General features: G+C 36.9%; 1 protein-coding gene across 1 annotated transcript in view; it reads left to right on the top strand.

The window, feature by feature from the left end:
- RNF13 (ring finger protein 13) overlaps positions 1-19,423 on the top strand; it is a 151,243-nt gene that overhangs the window by 31,699 nt on the left and 100,121 nt on the right. The window contains exons 2-3 of the mRNA XM_007471298.1: positions 2,880-3,009; positions 16,386-16,466. Coding sequence (XP_007471360.1) covers positions 2,896-3,009; positions 16,386-16,466 — 195 coding nt within the window. The 5' untranslated portion in view covers positions 2,880-2,895. The remainder of the gene's footprint in view (positions 1-2,879; positions 3,010-16,385; positions 16,467-19,423) is intronic.

Raw genomic sequence — 19,423 nt, 5'->3', positions numbered from 1 at the left:
CGAACCCGTGTCCCCTGCATCGGCAGGCGGACTGTCAACCACTGCGCCACCAGGGAAGCCCGAGATAGATTTTTTAAAAAAGTAGTGTTTGAAAGGGGTAGAAGCCCTAGCGGGTCTCATGGACTGCTGTCTGTAAGGGTTCTTGAGGGGATGTTATGGTACAGGGTTTGAAAGTTTAATTTTTTCAAATATAGTAATGAATTAGGAAAATATTCATAATACAATAAGTGAAGAGAATAGTTAACAAAACATGTATAGTGTATCCCAATTTTGCTAAATATATATTTGAATTTACACATAACTAAAAGAATGAGAGGTTATACATCAAAATATGGACACTGGTTATTCATTTATTTGGTGATTATGAGTGATTTTAATTTTTCACACATTTTCTACAGTGAACAAGAATTAGTTTTGTAAATAGAGACTTTAAAAAGTCCTGAATGTGTTATTTTAAAAAAGGCAATAAAAAGTATAACCAAAACCCGTGAACATTTGTTTGAAGCCCTTGAGTACCCGTGTAAGCATAGGTCGATTACTCTACCTTTTGGACATCAACCTTGGATATTGATGCTATTTTCATTTGGGCTTTAACATGTAGACTTCAGAGGCAGATTGCCTGGGTTTGAATACTGGCTCTGCTATTATTCATTATTTGATCTTGGACAAGTTCCCCAATAGGGCCTAAGTTTTCTCCAACTATGAGATTGATACCTTATAGGGTGTTGTTAGGATTAGATGACTTAAATTCAATAACATGCTTAGAGCAATGTCCGGTTAGTAAGTGGTCAGTTATAGTTGTGCTTATTATCATTCCTATCCTTAAGAGTCATTTCACCTCTAAACTCTCAGTTCATCTCGCTCCCCTAAAGTTAGCTGGGAATTCCAAAACTTTACAAGGGAAGTCATAGTTCTTATTCAAGTTAAGTTTCCCAAACAGGTCAGTGGTGAATACTGTGTATTTATTTTTTCTAGGAAAATTTATTAGCGACTATACCTTATTTTATAAGGATTTATATGTTTTTATGGTATGATTTCTGCCTAGAAATTGTATAATGTGGTTATGATGGGGGTCCCCAATACCACCCCCAAGTTCAGTGATTCACTAGAAGGACTTACAGGACTCAGCATATGATTGTACTCATGACTATGATTTATTACAGTGAAAGGATACAAAGCAGAGTTGGTAAAGGGAAAAGGCACATGGGGTAAAATCCAGAGAAAACCAGGTGTGAGCTTTTAAGAGTCTCTCAGTGGAGTCGCAGGGGATACGCTTAATTTCTCAGCAGTGAGTTTTGATGACACATGTGAAATGTCTACCAGGGGAGCTCATTAGAGATTCAGTGCCCAGGGTTTATATTGGGGGCTATTCAGGTGGGCACCCTCCACCTAGCATATACCAAAATTTCAGACTCCCTGAAAGAAAGTAGGTATTCGACATAAACCACGTTGTTTGCAGAATTTAGGCACAATGAGCTGTTCTTATCAGAGAATGATGGGAACCCTCCTGAAATCTTAAGTTCTCAGATGCCAGCAAAGGGCCAACCTTGTAAGCAGGCCTTTCTAAGGATAGCAGTCTCAGGCCTGCTGTGTTAACTCTTTTCTCAACAGAGCTATATTACAAAATGTATTTTACCTAAGAAACTAATACCAACAAATCTATGCATTTTAAAAACAGCTTTATTGAGATATGATGCACCATAAAATTTACCCATTTAAAGTAAAAAGTGCAGTGATTTTTAGTTTGTTTATAGAGTTGTGCAATCATCAGCGCAATCTAATTTTAGAACATTTTCATCATCCCGAAAAGAAACCCCATTTCCATGAGTAGTCATTCCCATTTCTATTTGTCTCCCCTCTCTCCCTGATTCTTACTCCCATCCCCAGGCAACCACTAATTTACTTTCTGTCTCTGGGATAAATCTATATGTTTAATGTATTTTCACCTTTATTTCATCTCTGTTATTAATGGCTTTGTAAGATGGTAGTTCAAAAATTATTCAGGGGTATCTCTCTTTCAGTGTGTGTCAAAGAGTCATTGTGAGTCTCTCTGGTAGTCTCTAAGTCCAGAGCTTTACCAACAGCAATCATCATCACAATTGCTATTACATGAATTTGTGGTATTTAATGAAATAATTCATTATAAAGGCTCTTGTCTTTGTAAACTTCATTCTCACCATTTAAGAAGTATGTTATACAATTGGTTGAGGCTTACCAATGAGAATTTTGTTACTTACTTGGTTAACATTGAGTTCTTTCATGGTACCTTTTTGCTGTAAGATAGATAGGGATTCATGTAGAGAATTGGATGAGGTTGGGAGAGGTAGCTGCACTATTGCCATTGGGATGTAGAGAGGCAGAAAGGTATGTATATATATATTGCTGGGAGGAAAAGGGCAAAAAGTATTACTTTATAATAAATGGCCATTTTAAAAAAAGTACTCTCTAATGTGGGTACAATATTCAAGAATAAATAAAAAGTAAATTTACAAATTATAAAATTCTTTGTAAAAAATTTTAAATCAAAGGTGCTTGTGCATTTTTAATCATTATTTTGATTGTAATCTTGCTTGTCCCATAATTGAGTTGGTAGACAAGCTGTACTATAAACTGAGAACTGTGGGAGAATCTTTATTTTGTGGCTAAAACATAGAACTTAGTCACCATGAGTTATGTAGGTATTGACTAACACTGGGTGTTTACCTAAATGTCCAAATCTGTGTAAACAGTTAGGCTTTTGAAATACAAGTTTCATTTTAATCTTAATCCATGTTTGTAATTAAGAGATATTTTTGGACATCAGGAACTAATATATCAAATAACTTATTTTAAAGGACAATGCACCAGAACTTACTGTTATTCATCTACTTGTCTTCCAGGTGATTTTATAGCGAGATGCTGCTCTCCATTGGGATGCTCATGCTGTCGGCCACACAAGTCTATACTATCTTGACTGTCCAGCTCTTTGCATTCCTAAACTTACTGCCTGTAGAAGCAGACATTTTAGCAGTAAGTAAATTTAAACAGTAAAATTTATTCATGTCTAAAAACATCTCTTAAAAGTTTTTAAAAAGACCTAAATGATGGAGTGTTATACAATAACAAAATAATGGAATCTTACAAAGTGTTTACAAACATACAGGTGCACGTGCATAGCTATTACTTGGAAGTGGGGGACCTTGCTTATTATTTTATTGCTTGATATTTAATAAGATCTCATGTACAATAAGTACGTGATAAATGTTGTTGCTCTTGAGAGTGTGTGCTGTCTTGAGTGCTGATGAGCACATATATTTAAATGCTGTGTGTTTTATGTAGAATCTTACTGTTTTTCTTGGTAATTGGTGTATCTGTAATGACTTTGATAGTGATATTTTTAAAAATTGTACAAGATGTCCATAGAAAATTTCAACCTAAAGTTAACATTAATGAGTCAGAAGAGGAGCATAATGGGCTTATCTCTTTTCTTTTCCTTTCTTAAGAGTTTTATTAATATTTTTCCTTGGTTTAGATTACATCATGGACAACGAAGGCATTAACAAATCTCTTGATCCTGTCAGTTTATTTTGCCCGATGTACAATCTCAGAAAATTTTATATGAATAACATTTAATCTGTACAAAATTAACTTTTCATTTGATAATTCTCATGAATTCCTTATATAGTGATGAGCTAGTTCAGGAGTATAAAGTATATCAAAGTAACCTAAAATATTTCTGGCATCTCTCTTTTTATAAGATAAATGTATAAATCACTGTGATTTTCCAGGGGCTCGTTGAGAAATCCCAAAGATAATTTTAATTTTGAAAGACATCTAATGCTCATTTTGGCAGCACATAAACTAAAACTGGAATGATATAGAGAAGATTAGCATGGCCCCTGCACAAGCATGACATGGTAATTTGTAAAGTGTTCCATATCTTTTCAGCAGATGGTGCCAGGAAAATTGAATATTCACATGCAAAAGAATGAAGTTGAGCTCTTACCTTACACCATATACAAAACATTAACTTAAAGTGAATCAAAGAGCTAAACATAAGAGCTGAGCTAATACTAAAAAAACACTTAGGAGAAAACATATGGGAAAAACTTCATGAGTTTGGATTTGGCAATGATTTCTTGGCTATAACACCAAAAACACAGGTATAAAAAGAAAAAATAGATAAATTGGACTACATCAAAATTTAAAACATTTGTGCATTCAAAGAACATATCAAGAGAGTGAAGAGGAAACCCATGGAATGGGAGAAAATATTTGCAAATCATATATCTAATTAGGGGGTAACATCTAGAATATATAAAGAACTCCTACTGTTTAACAACAAAAAAAATAAACAACTAGATTTAAACATGGACAAAAAAATTGAATAGACAGTTCTCCAAAGAAGATGTACAAATGGCCAGTAAGCACAAGAAAAAATGTTCAAATCACTAATTATTAGAGAAATGCAAATCAAAACCACAATGAGATATCATGTCATAACCATTAGGATGGCTGTTATCAAAACCCAGAAAATAAGTATTGACAAACATGTGAAGAAACTAGAACCCTTGGTATTGTTGGTGTGAATATAAAATGGTGCATCCACTATGGAAATTGGTATAATGGTTCCTCACAGACCCGTAGATGTGCTGCTCTTATTGGACAGGCTTCCATTTGGACGAATTCTGCTGAGGGTCACCAAAAACCTGATGAGTTTTTCCTTCCATCTTGACTTTTAATCTTGAGACCTTGGCTTCCATCCAGACTGTTCACTCTGGTTTTCTGCCATCAATCCACTCTGAGCCTGGAGTTTTCTTTATACAGTCGACCCTTGAACAGCACAGGTTTGGACTGCGTGGGTCCACTTACATGCAAATTTTTTCCAGTGAATATATTGGATTTTTTTTTTTTTTAGATTTGTGACAGTTTGAAAAAACTTGCAGACCAATTATGTAGCCTTTCAGCCAAGTTCACAAATTATCTCTTTGATTTCACCATTTCCTCAGACATTTCCTCCATATGGTCAGTTCTGGAGCCTGGGAAGTCCGAGATCCAGGTGCCAGCAGGTTCGGTTCTTGGTGAAGGCCCTCTTCCTGGCTTACAGATGGCCAACTTGCTGCTGTGTCCTCACGTGGTGACAGAAGCAGGAAGCTCTAATCTATATTCCTCTTCTTATAAGGTCACAAATCCCATCATGGTGACTCCACCCTCGTAACCTCACCTAAACCTAATTACCTCCCAAAGACCTCACTTCCTAGGATGATCACGTTTCTTTAGGGCTTCAATATATGAATTTTGGGGGGACACAAGCATTCAGTCCTTAACAGTAGGTACTTAAGCCAAGTCCTCTGAACTTGGGGAAAGGATGGGAGAGTTGGGGCTTGGGTATTCCTCTGTAAGTCTCCCATGATGTATGTCTGAAGCAAGGTCCTGGAGCAACACCGCATCTTGTGAGGCCGATGCAGGCAGCATAATGGCCTTGTGTTTGATGGTGGATAGCAGAGTTTTTAGAGAAGAAGGTTGCTCCTCAAAACCTTTGTAGTCCTTTCTGGGCTACTGTCTCACTGTCCTCTACACTAGAAAGTGTATATATTTCCTATTTCTCATTTATGTGAAGCTAGAAAAGAAGAATTAACTGTATCTGTATGTGTGATGTGTGTGTGTGTACGCCTGTACTCTAGGTGCTATGCAAAGGATTTACTGGTTTTTCTTTCTGGGTGCAAGCGATTTGCTTAATGACCTTAGGTGAGAAGTAGAAGGGCCAGAATTGTTGCTGACCAAAGCTTAATGTGGTCCTCAGCCATGCTTTTTCATACTGTAGCTCTTGTGGAAGGGCCTAGAATCATTGTGGAACTTGAGAGAGCCAGGCTGGTTTCTATACCATAGCTTTTTGAGGGCATAGCAAATCTAATCCCTATGAGATATCTCACCCTCTGTTACCCTCTTTAGTAGGAAACTGGTTGATTAGATTTTTCTAGAATAGTCTGGATCTTTTTGAGATGGAGTGGAAGTAGAACCTTTAAAGGACTGAGTCCATTGCTATTCAGCTCTCTTCTCTAAATTGGTCCCCGAAGTCCTTGGAATAGTCTTAGGATGACTTTTGAAATGAGGTAGAGGATTTATAGACTGAACAGGGAATGGAGTTCTCCTTGTTTCTCTTTTCTCCTTTGTTTTCTTTCATTCTCTCTCTTTTTTCCTCTGTTGATTCTAACATCTGCCACTCCTTGTCTTCTTTCTTTTTCACCTGAAGTGAACTGTTATTCTGTGGTTCAGCTACGTGATGGGTTAAATGGTTTTCAGTGAACTGCTCTGGGAACTTGACTAGCTGTGTGATATGGATCAAATTACTTAGTCACTATAAATACTATAAATTCACTATAAAGTCACTATAAATTGTAAACTGGAGTGTTGTAGTGATGCTTAAATAAGGTAAACTGCTTAGAACAGTATCTGACACATAGTAAATGTTTTATCTTTGTTATCTTCTTTGTAATGAACATTCTCATCATCTTTCACTCACTCACTTGAGCAGTGTATGTGACTGCCTAAGTTGTATCTTTTAACGTAGATACAAAACAAAAAGATACAGAAGAATAATCAGTCCCTGCCAGCAGTGTTCCCTGTGCCTCAGGCAGGTAGGTGTGGAATGTATGTTGTCATCTAGTGAAGGAACTATCCCTGAGAGCTGCTTAAATCTGGTCTTTATGTTGACACTAAAGATAGAGGCTGACAGGAATGCAGAGATAGCTGGTGGGAAGTGGGCTGTGGAGTCATGTAACTAGGAAAAAGGGGAACTAAAAATTGAGGCAGAGGAACTAGATGTGGTAACACAGTCATTCAAAGGAAGTGAGTCAAGAGGTAGAAAATATTTGCTCTTTCTTTTAGCTGAATAAGAACACCTCTGAAATCTGGGTTTGTAATAATAAAATTTAAGTATGTTGGATATCAGGTTGATTCTAGTTCTATTTTGGACAGGTATTAGGATGTTGCTTTTGAAAAGATAAAGTCAGTTACAGTCATGCTCTTGGTATGCCAAATGATTTTATTTTTGGCAGTTGAATTCTCCCACTTGACTGTTAATTCCCTGACAACAGTATTTGTCCAACTGGTTGGTGAGTTTTAAGAGGATATGGAGATGCTACTATATAGTGTGTTGCTGACTAGTCAGTAAGCCCCTTATATCATGGGTACCTGGAAGGCAGGACTGTGTCTTACTGAACTTTATGTTTCTGGTACCTAGTAAGAGTTACACAGTAGGAATTCAATAAATATTTGAGTTGATTAATAGGTTTTCCTTGGAGATTTAGTTCTTTCATATTTTCTTTTCTTTTTTTTTTAAATTTTAATTTTTTTGGGCTGTGCCTCACGGCATGCAGGGTCTTAGTTCCTTGACCAGGGATCGAACCTCTGCACCCCGCAGTGGAAGTGCAGAGTCTTAACCACTGGACCACCAGGGAAGTCCTTCCTATTTTCTTTTAACAGCATTTATTCCTTGGAACTTTAGATTATTGGGCTTTTTTGATTAGCAATTCATTCTCTTTTCATCTCTTATTGTTTCTCTTTTCTTTAACCCTTAAAGGAAATATGAAGTTACTAATTATGTAGATTCATATCTAGAAACATGGAGCTTTAGAATTGGCAGGGGCATGTTTGATTCTGTTGTAGGGATTTGTTAGAGATTTCATTGCTTGGTAGGTGTTTGTGGGGGTCAGTGGGCAGAGTTAGGAGAGAAGCACCTAGTGGTTGGTGGTGTGAATGGATTGGATTATATAGCAAAGTAGTTAAGAGCTCCAGCAATGGGAGTTACAGTCTGGGTTGAATTCCAGTTCTACCACTCTGTAGCTCCATGACCTTGGGCAGATTACCTAACATCTCTTAAATGTCAGTTTACTTATGAAAATGAGATTGGAGGAGAGACAGTGTAGGCCAACGGATTAAGAGCCGGGGATCTGAGGCCAGACTGCCTGGATTAGAATCCTGGTTCTTATTTACTAGAGCAAGTTATTTTCACGTGGAGTATTTTTATTCTGTACTCAGTCAATCTGTAAAATGAGGATAATGATAATAGTGGCTGACTTTATAGGATTGTCATAAGGTTTAAATAAGTGAATACCTGTCAGGTGTTTAGCATGATGTCGTAAATGCTCCATAATTGTTAGCTATTTGTTACTTTCTGAATTGAATTAAATCTACTGTTAAGGCTGCTGTCAAAGAGGAGAACTGGTTAAGAAAAGACCTCTTCAAATAAGTAAAGTCGCAACATGGTAATCTTTGAGAGTGGGATTCCAGAGAGGAATAATTCTTTTTCTGGTTTCAAAAATTTTAACAGTGAGTGTGCTTTAATTTCATGAGCAGCAGTGTTCCTCCTGCCCACCACCATACTAAAAAAGAAAGCACTTTTGTATTAAAGATGTTTCTTTTTGTCTTGTTCATGATAGAAACATTTTTCTTTTTTTTAAATTTAAACAATGTGATTGTAAAAAGCAGTGTGAGCAAAGTTAACAGCTGCCTTCTTGAGGAAAGAAAGGCAAAGCAGTTTCAAAATGAGTCTCACTCGATAACAAAACTTATTCCAAGTCAGTGTTACAAGTACTGTAGTTCAAGCTAGATATTTTATTTCTGAAATTCTAACCAAAAAAGTGAACTCAGTAATAAGAAGTAATAAAAGTAATAGGAAGTGATAAAAGAGTACTTTAGTACAGTTGTAGATTTTTCATTTCCTAATTTTTTTATTTTTCAACTTAAACATAATTTATTATGCTCTTATCTCTGGAATAATTTCCAAAAATGGAGAGAAAGAGTATAATTATCATGATAATCAAACAAATGCATTAGTACTAATTCTCAAGATATAACCCAAACCAGCAGTCTACATAAGAATCTAGTTAACATTCTCTGACCTAATTTCAAATCAGTAGTAAGTGTGAAAAGTCATTCAATCCATTGAAACCAAAATGAAAAAGATAACTTTACCCCCACACAATTAGAAATGTTTCTAGTAGACTCACTTAAAATCATTGCTATATGTCCTGTGATCTATAGGCTGTCCTTCCCACCAAACGACCTCCCTTGATCCATCCTCAGGTGCAGTAAAAAGTCAGTCAACTTCAGCAACTCAGGGAAACATCGAGTGGAAAAGGAGTTAGTTACATCACCAAAAAGAGACCTAAAGCTCGTAAGTTTATAAAACCTACCCATAAATTCTTTCTCTATCAATAAAGCAAGGAAAGTGGGAAGAACTGTTTTTAGTTTTCTTAGTTTTTATTTCCAAAACTTAAATGTTTTAAAAAAAATATTATGTACACCTTTTTGTTTTAAACATCTTTATTGGAGTATAATTGCTTTACAGTGTTGTGTTCGTTTCTGCTGTATAACAAAGTGAATCAGCTATATGTATACATATATCCCCATATCCCCTCCCTCTTGCGGCTCCCTCCCACGCCCCCTATCAAAAAACGTAGGTCAAAAAAGGATCTTGCTGTGATTTATGTCATAGAGTGTTCTGCTATGTTTTCCTCTAAGAGTTTTATAGTGTCTGGCCTTACATTGGGTCTTTAATACATTTTGAGTTTATTTTTGTGTATGGTGTTAGGGAGTGTTCTAATTTCATTCTTTTACGTGTAGCTGTCCAGTTTTCCCAGCACCACTTATTGAAGAGGCTGTCTTTTCTCCATTGTATATTCTTGCCTCCGTTCTCAAAGATAAGGTGACCATGTGTGTGTGGGTTTATCTCTGGGCTTTCTATCCTGTTCCATTGTTCTATATATCTGTTTTTGTGCCAGTACCATACTGTCTTGATTACTGTAGCTTTGTAGTATAATCTGAAGTCAGGGAGCCTGATTCCTCCAGCTCCGTTTTTCTTTCTCAAGATAGCTTTGGCTATTCAGGGTCTTCTGTGTTTCTATACAAATTGTGAAATTTTTTGTTCTAGTTCTGTGAAAAATGCCATTGGTAGTTTGATAGGGATTGCATTGAATCTGTAGATTGCTTTGGGTAGTATAGTCATTTTCACAATATTGATTCTTGCAATCCCAGAACATGGTATATCTCTCCATCTGTTTGTATCATCTTTAGTTTCTTTCATTAGTGTCATATAGTCTTCTGCATACAGGTCTTTTGTCTCCTTAAGTAGGTTTATTCCTAGGTATTTAATTCTTTTTGTTGCAGTGGTAAATGAGAGTGTTTCCTTAATTTCTCTTTCAGATTTTGCATCATTAGTGTATAGGAATGCAAGAGATTTCTGTGCATTAATTTTGTATCCTGCTACTTTACCAAATTCATTGAGTAACTCTAGTAGTTTTCTGGTAGCATCTTTAGGATTCTCTATGTATAGTATCATGTCATTTGCAAACAGTGACAGTTTTACTTCTTCTTTTCCAATTTGGATTCCTTTGATTTCTTTTTCTTCTCTGATTGCTGTGGCTAAAACTTCCAGAACTATGTTGAATAATAGTAGTGAGAGTGGGCAACCTTGTCTTGCTCCTGATCTTAGTGGAAATGCTTTCAGTTTTTCACCACTGAGAAGGATGTTGGCTGTGGGTTTGTCATATATGGCCTTTGTTATGTTGAGGTAGGTTACCTCTGTGCCTACTTTCTGGAGGGTTTTTATTATAAATGGGTGTTGAATTTTGTCGAAAGCTTTTTCTGCATCTATTGACATGATCATATGGTTTTTATCCTTCAAGTTGTTAATATCATGTATCACATTGATTGATTTGCGTATATTGAATAATCCTTGCATTCCTGGGATAAACCCCACTTGATAATGGTGTATGATCCTCTTAATGTGCTGTTGGATTCTGTTTGCTAGTATTTTGTTGAGGATTTTTGCATCTGTGTTCATCAGTGATACTGGCCTGTAGTTTTCTTTTTTTGTGACGTCTTTTTTTAAAAAATTAATTAATTTATATTTTAATTTTGGCTGCAGTGGATCTTTGTTACTGTGCGTGGGCTGCCTCTAGTTGCGGCGAGCAGGGTTACTCTTCGTTGTGGTGCATGGGCTTCTCACTGCAGTGGCTTCTCTTGTTGCAAACCATGGGCTCTGGGTGCATGGGCTTCAGTAGTTGTGGTGCGCGGGCTTAGTCCCTCCACGGCATGTGGCATCCTCGGACCAAGGCTTGAACCCATGTCCCCTGCATTGGCAGGCAGATTCTTAACCACTGTGCCACCAGGGAAGTCCATTTTTGTGACACCTTTGTCTGGTTTTGGTATCAGGGTGATGGTGGCCTCATAGAATGAGTTTGCAAGTGTTCCTCCCTCTGCTATATTTTGGAAGAGCTTGAGAAGGATAGGTGTTAGCTCTTCTTTAAATGTTTGATAGAATTTTCTTGTGAAGCCATCTGGTCATGGGCTTTTGTTTGTTGGAAGATTTTTAATGACAGTTTCTATTTCAGTGCTTGTGATTGGTCTGTTTATATTTTCTATTTCTTCCTGATTCAATCTCGGAAGGTTTTGTTTTTCTAAGAATGTGTCCATTTCTTCCAGGTTGTCCATTTGTTTGGCATATAGTTGCTTGTAGTAATCTCTCATGATCCTTTGTATTTCTGCAGTGTCGGTTGTTACTTCTTTTTCATTTCTAAGTCTATTGATTTGAGTCTTTTCCCTTTTTTTCTTGATGAATCTGGCTAATGGTTTGCCAATTTTGTTTATCTTCTCAAAGAACCAGCTTTTAGTTTTATTGATCTTCGGTATCGTTTCCTTCATTTCTTTTTTATTTATTTCTGACCTGATCTTTATGATTTCTTTCCTCTGCTAACTTTGGGGGTTTTTTTTGTTCTCCTTTCTCTAATTGCTTTAGGTGTAAGTTTCGGTTGGTTTTTTGAGATTTTTCTTGTTTCTTGAGATAGGATTGTATTGCTATAGACGTCCTTCTTAGAACTGCTTATGCTGCATCCCATAGGTTTTGGGTCGTCCTGTTTTCATTGTCATTTGTTTCTAGGTTTTTTTTGATTTCCTCTTTGCTTTCTTTATTTTATTTTATTATTATTTTTTGCGGTACGCGGGCCTCTCACTGTTGCGGCCTCTCCCGTTGCGGAGCACCGGCTCCGGACGCGCAGGCTCAGCAGCCATGGCTCACGGGCCCAGCCACTCCATGGCATGTGGGATCTTCCCGGACCGGGGCATGAACCCGTGTCCCCTACGTTAGCAGGCAGACTCTCAACCACTGCGCCACCAGGGAAGCCCTCCTCTTTGCTTTCTTCAGTGATCTCTTGGTTATTTAGTAGTATATTGTTTAGCTTCCATGTGTTTGTATTTTTTACAATTTTTTTTCCTGTAATTGATATCTAGTCTTATAGCATTGTGGCCGGAAAAGATACTTAATACGATTTCAATTTTCTTAAATTTACTAAGGCTTGATATGTGACCCAAGATATGATCTATCCTGGAGAATGTTCCAAGAGCACTTGAGAAGAAAGTGTATTGTTGTTTTCGGATGGTATGTTCTGTAAATATCAATTAAGTCCATCTTGTTTAATGTGTCATTTAAAGCCTGTGTTTCTTTATTGATTTACATTTTTGATGATCTGTCCATTGGTGAAAGTGGGGTGTTAAAGTCCCCTACTATTATTGTGTTACTATTGTTTTCCCCTTTTATGGCTGTTAGTATTTGCCTTATGTATTGTTGTGCTCCTATGTTGGGTGCATAAATATTTACAATTGTTATATCTTCTTCTTGGATCGATCCCTTGATCATTATGTAGTGTCCTTCTTTGTCTCTTGTAATAGTCTTTATTTTAAAGTCTATTTTGTCTGATATGAGAATTGCTACTTCAGCTTTCTTTTGATTTCCATTTGCATGGAATATCTTTTTCCATCCCCTCACTTTCAGTCTCTGTGTATCCCTAGGTCTGAAGTGGGTCTCTTGTAGACAGCATATATATGGGTCTTGTTTTTGTATCCATTCAGCCAGTTTGTGTCTTTTGGTTGGAGCATTTAATCCATTTACATTTAAGGTAATTATTGATATGTATGTTCCTATTCCCATTTTCTTAATTGTTTTGGGTTTGTTTTTATAGATCTTTTCCTTCTCTTGTGTTTCCTGCCTAGAGAAGTTCCTTTAGCATTTGTTGTAAAGCTGGTTTGTGCTGCTCAATTCTCTTAGCTTTTGCTTCTCTGTAAAGGTTTTAATTTCTCCATCAAATCTGGATGAGATCCTTGCTGGGTAGAGTAATCTTGGTTGTAGGTTTTTCCTTTTCATCACTTTAAATATGTCCTGCCACTCCCTTCTGGCTTGCAGAGTTTCTGCTGAAAGATCAGCTGTTAACCATATGGGATTCCCTTGTGTGTTATTTGCTGCTTTTCCCTTGCTGCTTTTAATATTTTTTCTTTGTATTTAATTTTTGATATTTTGATCAATATGTGTCTTCGTGTGTTTTGTCTTGGATTTATCCTGTATGGGACTCTGCACTCCTGGACTTGATTATTTCCTTTCCCATATTAGGGAAGTTTTCAACTATAATCTCTCTAAATATTTTCTCAGTCCCTTTCTTCTTCTCTTCTTCTTCTGGGACCCCTATAGTTTGAATGTTGGTGTGTTTAATGTTGTTCCAGAGGTCTCTGAGACTGTCCTCAGTTCTTTTCATTCTTTTTTCTGCTCTGTGGTAATTATTTCCACTATTTTATCTTCCAGGTCACTTATCCATTCTTCTGCCTCAGTTGTTCTGCTATTGATTCCTTCTAGAGAATTTTAAATTTCACTTATTGTGTTGTTCATCATTGTTTGCTCTTTAGTTCTTCTAGGTCCTTGTTAAATGTTTCTTGTATTTTCTCCATTCTTTTCCCAAGATTTTGGATCATCTTTACTATCATTACTCTGAATTCTTTTTCAGGTAGACTGCTTACTTCCTCTTCATTTGTTTGGTCTGGTGAGTTTTTACCTTGCTCCTTCATGTGCTGTGTATTTCTTTGTCTTCTCATTTTGCTTAACTTACTATGTTTGGGGTCTCCTTTTCCTTCTCACAGGCTGCAGTTTCCCAATTCTCGTTGTTTTCAGTGTCTGCCCCCATTGGGTAAGGTTGGTTCAGTGGATTGTGTAGGCTTCCTGGTGGAGGGGACTGGTGCCTGTGTTCTGGTGGATGAGGCTGGATCTTGTCTTTCTGGTGGGTAGGACCGCATCTGGTGGTGTGTTTTGGGGTGGCTGTGAACTTATTATGATTTTAGGCAGCCTCTCTGCTAATGGGTGGGGTTGTGTTCCTGTCTTGCTAGTTGTTTGGCATGGGGTGTCCAGCACTGGAGCTTTCTGGCTATTTGAGTAGTGCTGGGTCTTAGCTTTGAGACAGAGATCTCTGGGACAGCTCTCACTGATTGATGTTACATGGGGCCGGGAGGTGTCTGGTGGTCCAAAGTCCTGAACTTGGCTCTCCCACCTCAGAGGCTCAGGCCTGACACCCAGCCAGAGCACCAAGACCCTGTCAGCCACACAGCTTTCCACAGCCAAACTGACTGCTTGCGTGCAATCTGGGTTTGTCACCTGGAGAAGTTTCTGCAAAGAGCATATGAATTATTTATCAACTTCCAAACTCCGGAACTCCACACTCCAGAGGCCCCCCTTCGGATGTGCTGCCTCTCCCCTTCCACCCGCAGGTCCTATCCATTTCCAAATTTTAAAAGTACAGTTTAAAAAAAGTACTGCCTGTACACATCTGTTTTTGTTTGTTTGTTTTTTTGGTTTTTGTTGATCTAGATCTATTTACTTATTTTACAGTGGTGTCTTTGGCCTTGGAGGAGTTAAATGACTTTGTCAAGTTCAAAGCTGATCATAATTTAATTGAATCAATTAAGAAAGACGTTTTAATTAAGAGATTAAATGATACATTGTGATAATGAACATGAAAGCACTTTTTGACTCTAAAGCATTTTGTAAACCATAGAGCACTCTGCAAATATGAATTATTTTTAAAGTAGGAAATTTCTCTGAAGCATTGCTGGCCTCCAGGTATACTGCCAGGCTGATTATCCCAGAGGTAAAAGAATGGATAGTTTCAACAGTCAAATTCAGATGCTTGAATCTTACTATTTATTGAATTAATTGAGAAGCATAGATAAAAGATGGGTATGTTAATACACTCAGGTTAGGATGCGAGTGGGAGGCAAGAGCCACACTACCTGAATCCTGTGTTTTCTGTTTTTAGTTTGTCTAGTCTTTGTGCTGCATCAGTTTTCCCTGGTGACAGTGTGGTTACCAGGGCCTGAGTTGAGGATGTGCAAGGGGACTTGACAGGTGGAAGGTGTGTGGATCCAGTGTTTGCTTGCTCTGTTGGAGAGGCTTGAGGTACTTATATCTGAACACAGCTGTAGTTGGCTGTTAGCCTACAGGGCTGTTTATCTGGGTGTCTCAGGCAGATGGCACATGAGGCTAGAATAAGGATCAGCAGTGGGTGTTTGATTTAAGGACCACATAGCTATCAATCTGGATGTGTGACCTAATCTATGCTTTGTGAATATTTAAGGTTTGCTTCATCCTTCTATCTTTTGCTGTCTATACATAACATTCTTACTTTGTTCCATCCTTTTAATCTATATTCAAAATGAATCAGTTCTAGTTTTTCTGTCTTTGGCCTCTAGTTTACTGACAAGTATCTTAACTTCTGATATATCATATAAATTTCACCTGTATTTCAAAAGTTACTTGTTTACTATGTTTTCTTAGTTCATCTATCTTCTTTGTTTCTCTTGTTTTCTTTAAAGCACATTGAATATAGCATCTTAAATAATACAGCAAGCTCACTTCACAATTATTATTATTATCTTCTAAAAGCACAGCAGAGGTAGAGGACTGATAAATATTGTAGCATAGGAATCTGTATAAGGAAGGGGAAAGTTGTTAAAGAGTTTGGATACCTTCAGCTCTCTCTGTGTATGTATTTCATTGAGTTTAGTCCTTTCATTGTTCAGCCCTGGATAAAAGTGTTCAGATTACTTAAAAAATGGCAGTATCTTAAAAGTATGATTTGATACTCCTTCTTTCTCTGGGGGGAAAGGCATCTTTCAAAGCTATTGTCAGAAATCCTGTAAATCTCTTCTTTAAATCAGACCCTTATAGAGAAAATAAAATGGAACTCTTGCTGGAAAATAATCTGTCTAGAAAATTTCTTGTTAGGGAATTGTCTATGGGGAAAAACTCAGAAAAACAGTAGGTGGTTTAATGTTACAGAATTATTGCTTCTGTTTAATAATACTTACATGAAATCAGAATCCAATTTAAGCAGTTGTTTATGTATTAAATTGTATACATTCCTTTCTATTTTAGTGGATGTGCATTTACAAAGTTGATTTTATTGTGATAAGCTGTGATAGTAAATCAAAATCGTGGAAATGACAACTTAAATATTTTGACAGACTTTTTGTTTTTAATGTTATGTGTACATTGGTTATAACTTGATTGTTTTTAATTTTATATTTAGTATAATTTTGAAAACGTGTCTCAGACATTTGATGACCTTCCAGCAAGATTTGGTTATAGACTTCCAGCTGAAGGTTTAAAGGTAAGAAAATAGTAATATATAATTAAAGGTACAGGATATTTAATAAAGTGATCTTTATTTCTCTTTATTTGTTTAAAGAATGAAAATATTTCTGTTACTTATCATAAAACTTATACATGTTCATTCGTAAAGACTATTCAAAAGGTATGAAGAAGAAAGTGAAAATCACCTATGATTGTATTATTCTGAACTAGCTGCTGTTAACATTTGGTATATGATATTTCAGACCTGTTTTCTAGAATATGTGCCATGTGTGTGTTTGTAGATACACATGTGCATATATAGGTACAAATATGTGCATATATATTTATGTGCATATATATTTATGAACACATATAATGAATCTATATTTAATACTAATAGAAATATGCCACTTGGTTACCTGCCTTTTTTACTTTATTGTAAATCTAGAACATCTTTTCATGCTAATAGACAAGGATCTGCATTTTTATTTGCTGTGGCTGTATGGTTTTGCCATATCATGAAATACTGTGTATTTTTGAACATTGGTTTGTTTAACTTTTTTTACAGTGGATATTTAGCTTGTCCAGTTTTTGCTAATACAGTTTGCCCATTTTTAAATTAAGATGTCCATTCTTATTGATTTGTAAGAATACTTTATATTATTAAAAGTGCCAATCTATTGTTTGCCATATATGCCTCAGATCATTTTTCTCAGTTTGTCCTTCATCTTTTAATTTTAAAGTGTCAGAAGTTTTGTTTATGTAGTTAAATATTGTTATCTTTCCCTTCTACCTCTGGAGTCATGCTTAGAAGTTCCTTCCCTATTTTAAGATAATATAAGATTTTTATGTTATGTAAGTTAGAATACATGAAATTGTGTATGTATATACCACAGAAAGTTTCCAGTTTGTTTTTTAACTGACAAAGCAAAAGACTTTATTGGGAAGGGGCGCCCAGGTAGAGAGCAGCAGGATAAGGGAACCCAGGAGAACTGCTCAACCACTTGGCTCGAGGTCTCAGGTTTTATAGTAATGGGGTTAGTTTCAGGGTTGTCTCTGGCCAGTCATCTTGCTTGGCGCATATTTGGTCGGGTTAAGGGTCCTTCCTGGTGGCACATATATCTCTCAGCCAAGATGGATTCCTGTTCTAACTTTCTTAAAATTCCTTATTTAAGTACCATAAAGCTGTTATTCTCATTTAGGATAGCAGGCGTCTCTGAGAGGGACATATCAGTTGTTAAGTTTTTAAAGATTTAAAAGTATTAAAAAAAAATTCCCAACGTTGTATAACTATTTGTCATTATAAATTTTTAAAAAACATTTATTTATTTATTTATTTTTGGCTGTGTCAGGTCTTAGTTGCTGCAACACGCGGGATCTTTCATTGCAGTGCGTGGGCTTCTCTCTAGTTGTGGCACGTGGGCTCAGTTGCCCTGCGTCATGCGGGATCTTAGTTCCCTGATGAGGGATCGAACCCACGTCCCCTTCATTGGAAGGTGGATTCCTAACCACTGGACCGCCAGGGAAGTCCCCTGTAAAAATATTTAAACAGAAAAGAAGTATACAGAGGAAGAAGGAAAAAACCTTCCTGTACTCCTTCCTCATCTATACGTATTAATACCACTTTCTCTTCAGAGTTCAGCATCAGGGTGTTAATGTGCTCTTAGATCCTTTTCTAAATATGTAGTGCTTTTTAGTTTATAAATTTATGAACTTGTGAAGTTCATAAATGGTTATCATTTGTGAATAAGAAAGGTTTCTTAATTTTTATAAGGAAACGCATTCTAGCTAATTTATCTAGAAAGGGATTTATGAAGGGACAAAGATGTTCAGAGTATCGTAGCCTGGAGAAGCATTTTCCAAACTGTTTCAGGAATAAAACCCAGAAGCACCTTGTAGAACTGGCTTGATGAAAGATTGATGGCAGCCACTGACTCCCAGAGAAAAACACATCACCTTGTCTCTGATCAGGAAGCCTCTGTGGTCTTAAAACAATCTGCCTCTATTTGCTACCCAAGTTAATCAAAGAGATACCCTTTGCCAAACTGTTTTCCTCAGATCTAACACCTGGATTTTTCTAATTGACAGACTCTAGACCACATAGTTACTAGCCATATTCTTTCTTTCTTTCTTTCCTTTCTTCACCCATTTTTAAAAAATATCTTTATTGGAGTATAATTTCTTTGCAATATTGTGTTAGTTTCTGCTCTACAACAGAGTGAGTCAGCTATACGTATACATATATCCCCATATCCCCTCCTTCTTCAGGCTCCCTCCCACCCTCCCTATCCCACCCCTCTAGGAGGTCACAAAGCACCGAGCTGATCTCCCTGTGCAATGCAGCCGCTTCCCACTAGCCATCCATTTTACATTTGGTAGTGTATATATGTTAGTACTACTCTCTCACTTCGTCCCAGCTTCCCCTTACCCTGCTGTGTGTTCAACTCCATTCTCTACGTCTGCATCTTTATTTCTGCCCTGCCACTAGGATCATCAGTACCGTTTTTGTTTTTTTGATTCCATATATGTGTGTTAGCATCCGGTATTTGTTTTTCTCTTTCTGACTTACTTCACTCTGTATGAGAGACTCTGGGTCCATTCACCTCATCACAAGTAACTCAATTTCATTCCTTTTTATGGCTGAGTAATACTCCATTGTATATATATATGTGCCTCATCTTCTTTATCCATTCATCTGTAGATGGACACTTAGGTTGCTTCCGTGTCCTGGCTACTGTAAATAGTGCTGCAATGAACATTGTGGTACATGTCTCTTTTTGAATTATGGTTTTCTCAGGGTATATGCCCAGTAGTGGGATTGCTGGGTCTTATGGTAGTTCCATTTTTACTTTTCTAAGGAACCTCCATACTGCTCTCCATAGTTAGCCATATACTTTAGTGAAATACCTGGCTATGAAGGAGGGTGGGCAATACATAGTAGTAGTTGTTGTTGTTATTTTTGTTGTTGTAGTCTTCTTTGAGAAGGTGGGGTTC

The sequence above is a fragment of the Lipotes vexillifer genome, unplaced genomic scaffold (genome assembly GCF_000442215.2).
Source record: "Lipotes vexillifer unplaced genomic scaffold, Lipotes_vexillifer_v1.1 scaffold618, whole genome shotgun sequence".
NCBI classification, from domain to species: domain Eukaryota; kingdom Metazoa; phylum Chordata; class Mammalia; order Artiodactyla; family Lipotidae; genus Lipotes; species Lipotes vexillifer.
Note: the sequence above shows the minus strand (reverse complement) of the source record. Positions and strands in the feature narration are given on the sequence as shown.